Source organism: Triticum urartu, unplaced genomic scaffold (genome assembly GCF_003073215.2).
Source record: "Triticum urartu cultivar G1812 unplaced genomic scaffold, Tu2.1 TuUngrouped_contig_9843, whole genome shotgun sequence".
NCBI classification, from domain to species: Eukaryota; Viridiplantae; Streptophyta; class Magnoliopsida; order Poales; family Poaceae; genus Triticum; species Triticum urartu.
In genome coordinates, this window is record NW_024120927.1 from 1 (window position 1) to 3,432 (window position 3,432).

The 3,432-nt window shown below is 54.1% G+C and overlaps 1 protein-coding gene across 1 annotated transcript; it reads left to right on the forward strand.

Moving 5' to 3' along the window:
* Positions 1–5: 5 nt before the first annotated feature.
* LOC125532411 (CTL-like protein DDB_G0274487) lies at positions 6–1,241 on the forward strand (the record flags this gene model as incomplete). Its single annotated transcript, XM_048696479.1, has 2 exons — positions 6–707; positions 798–1,241. Coding segments are annotated over 2 exons (1,134 nt in total), but the record flags the coding sequence as incomplete, so codon positions are not given.
* Between the last annotated feature and the right edge of the window lie 2,191 nt (positions 1,242–3,432).

A 3,432-nucleotide genomic window follows, 5' to 3' on the forward strand; every position in this document is an offset into this window, starting at 1 on the left:
CGCTCAGCATCCTACTGTCCTTCGCTGGCCGTAAGGCGGGGCGCGCGTGGCCGCGCGCCATGGTGACCGTCATCCTCTGGTCGGCCTTCGGCGTCACGCTCGCCGTCGGCTCCCTGCTCATGTGCTTCTCCATGCCGGCCACTGTGGGGCTCGGTGTGGCCTTGGTGGTCTTCTCCATCGGCACCGGGCTGTACGCGTGCTGGGTGACCCGTCGCGTCGGGTTCACGGCGCGGGTGTTCGAGAAGGCGGTGCAGCCCGTGGACAAGTTCCGGGGGCTCAACGGCCCGGCGTACCTCATGGTGGCCGCCGGGTTCGTGTGGATCTCCGTGTGGTGCGTGGCGGTCATCGGCGCCGTCAACTTCCGGTTCCCTGGCCTCACCATCCTGGCGCTGGTGGTGAGCCTGGCGTGGACCGCCGAGGTGATGCGCAACGTGGCGAACCTGACGGCCAGCCGGGTGATCGCGCTCTACTACCTCCGCGGCATGCAGTCCAGCGTGCAGTTCAGCTTCCAGCGCGCGCTGTCGTACAACCTCGGCAGCGCCTGCCTCGGCTCGCTCTTCGTGCCCACCATCGAGGCGCTCCGCATCCTCGCCCGCGGGCTCAACCTGCTGGAGGGCGAGGACGAGTTCATGTTCTCCTGCGCGCACTGCTGCCTCAACGTCATGAACGCCGTCTTCGAGTTCGGCAACAGCTGGGCATTCGTCCATGTAAGCCTTCAGTCCGCTTCCAATCATCTTCATCCTCTGTGCTGACAAGCTTAGTTGTGAGACTAACGGTGGATGAACCTCATGGCGCAGATCGCGGCATACGGGAGGGGGTTCGTGCAGGCGTCTCGGAGCACGTGGAGGCAGTTCGAGGGGCAGCCGGGGATGCCGGCGCTGGCGGACGCGGACATCACGAGCTCGGTGTGCTTCCTGACGGGGGTGACGAGCGGCGCCCTGTGCGTGGCGCTGGCGGGGTCATGGACGTTCGTGACGCACAGGCACTACACGGCCACGGTGTCGCTCATGGCGTTCTACGTGGGGTACCTGATGACCCGGATCGGCATGGCGCTGCCGCAGGCGTGCGTGGGCTGCTACTACGTGTGCTACGCCGAGAACCCCCGCTCCCGGCTCTTCGAGGACAGCCCCATAGGGGAGCGGCTGAACAAGATGAAGGAGGACGGGGAGGACGCGGTCGGGGTCGCGCCCACCCCGCGGTTCCCGCACCAGCACGTCAGCGCCGCCTGACCCCGGCCGACGCCGCCGGCGGCGACCGCGGCGGCAATGCCGGCGGCGGCGGACTTGCATTGGCGTCGCGTGAAAGCAAGGCAAGTGGGGAAGGATGATCGGAGAAGGGATCTCGTACGACCCATGCAGCGGATCGTAGTACTCACGCTGTCGAGGAGCACGAGTTGATGTTCTCCTCTTGTGTCTGAAATAGTAGGGGCGACTCTTTTTGACGTTTCTGTAAATTCCTCCATTTTTTGGCATGTGTTTTCACCCGTTGTTAGTGGTAGCAGAAGCCTGAGCATTTCTTCTTTTAGGTGTATTTATTCGTCTAGCAAAAACTGTCACCGTGATTGCAAGGATGACATGTGAATATTTTCTTGTAACATCATCTTTCTAGCGTTTTCATCAGATGGCAAGTGGCGGTGTTGGCAGATCTTTGTTGTGAGTATCTGAAATTCTGAACCGAACATGATGAGAAACTGGACCGGGATAGTAGCTGAGCCTGAGGGGCGTAGAGCATGTGAAGTTATGAACAGAGCATGGTAATGCACCCACCAGTATGGTGACTGGTGAGTGGCATTAACGATTCTGCGCAGGTTCGTTCACGCAATAATGATGCGTGGAACCGAACACAGCGGCATGGTACAGAGGCATGTTGCAACAGGCATGTTGCAACGTGCAGAGAGGAAAAGCCGCCAAGAGGAGACGGCCTCCTTGTCACAGGGATTGGAAAGCCGATGTGACCAAATGTACAAGTCATCAAAGTATCCCCCTGGTTTCACGTAGGGTCAGAACACAGGCATCGCATCGGTTAATCAAGGTTACACCTACCATTCCTGAAACCATCAACTTGAGGAGATTGTGTTTTATGGTCCGGTCTATCAATACAAGCTGTTGGTTGCTGTTTGACGCGACGATGGCCTCTACTCTATTAGAGACTAACTAATTGTACTCAGTGTAGGCTGCTATATGTCGTCCATCACCTTCAGGCAAAGAAAGGTACTAGTAGGAAACTGGAAGAGAAGGTACGTGCGCGCACGACCGCAACTGCGTCACCCTGTTTTGTCCGTTGCATTTGTCACATTGTGCTCAACTAGTGGTGCGCCCCTCCCCCTCGTGACGCTGACACACGCACGAGGCAGTTTCCTTCCGGTTCATTCCCTTCAGGAGACCAACGGAAAATCGCATCGATTATTCAGTCATTCTTCAAAATTTATTCAGTCAAAAAAAAAACTTCCTAAAAAATTATTCAGTCATTGACCGAGGTCTGACTAAACTACCCTACGTAGCACTTCCATTCTGCCTGCGCATCGCATGCATCGATCCTGCTCGATCGCCGGCTTGCTTGAGTGTACGTGATCTACCGGGTCCCTTTATATTCTTTTCCGGGCCGATAATAATGATCTTACGGTTTGGCCTGGTCAGCTGTATGCAATTCCTAGACCAGGAGAATGTGATTTCGCAATACATACTGGAGTGGAGTATATCCACAAAGGCCAAGTATCACTGTATATCAGTGAAAAAACCACAAATAACTTGTCTTGTAGGCCTCGGATCTACAACAAATTAACACTACTTACACGCACATTCGTTAGTTACCCCGTTTCAAAAGCAGATAACCCTCTTCTCTCGAGGCAGGTTAAGATAATAAATAAATAACTTCAGTTAACTACTTTTTTTTGTTGGGAAACTTCAGTTAGCTACTTGCATTGCACAGTTAACTGAAGGGAAATGCGAAGCATCAGCGAAAATCTACTTGCACTTCAGTTAACTACTTGCACTTTGAGTGGACAACAAATGCGAAGCATCAGCGAAAATCTACAAACTCCTCTCTTAGGACGCCGGATCTACAGCAGACGGCAAGCATGGACCGAAGGTGGGATATCTAAGTAGCAATTACTTGAACGCCAGTTAGCAGCTAACCCACTCCACTCTCTTCACAAAAGCAGATAACCCTTTTTTCTCGAGGCAACCTTGCAGGTTTTGACCGACAAACTCATCTTCAGTTAGTAACTTGGAGTGGAGATATACTACTAGTACTACGTACGTACGTAGAGCTACGGCACACCTTTGCTCCCAAGTACGTCCTCGATCCTAGCTAATTAAGCTAGCTCACTGCTCACCATCCTTGTATCTACGAGCATCCATGTACATACACTTGGAAGGTGATATGTCGATCGACCACACACAAGAAACCAACACAACAATGCAGTAGCCGTTG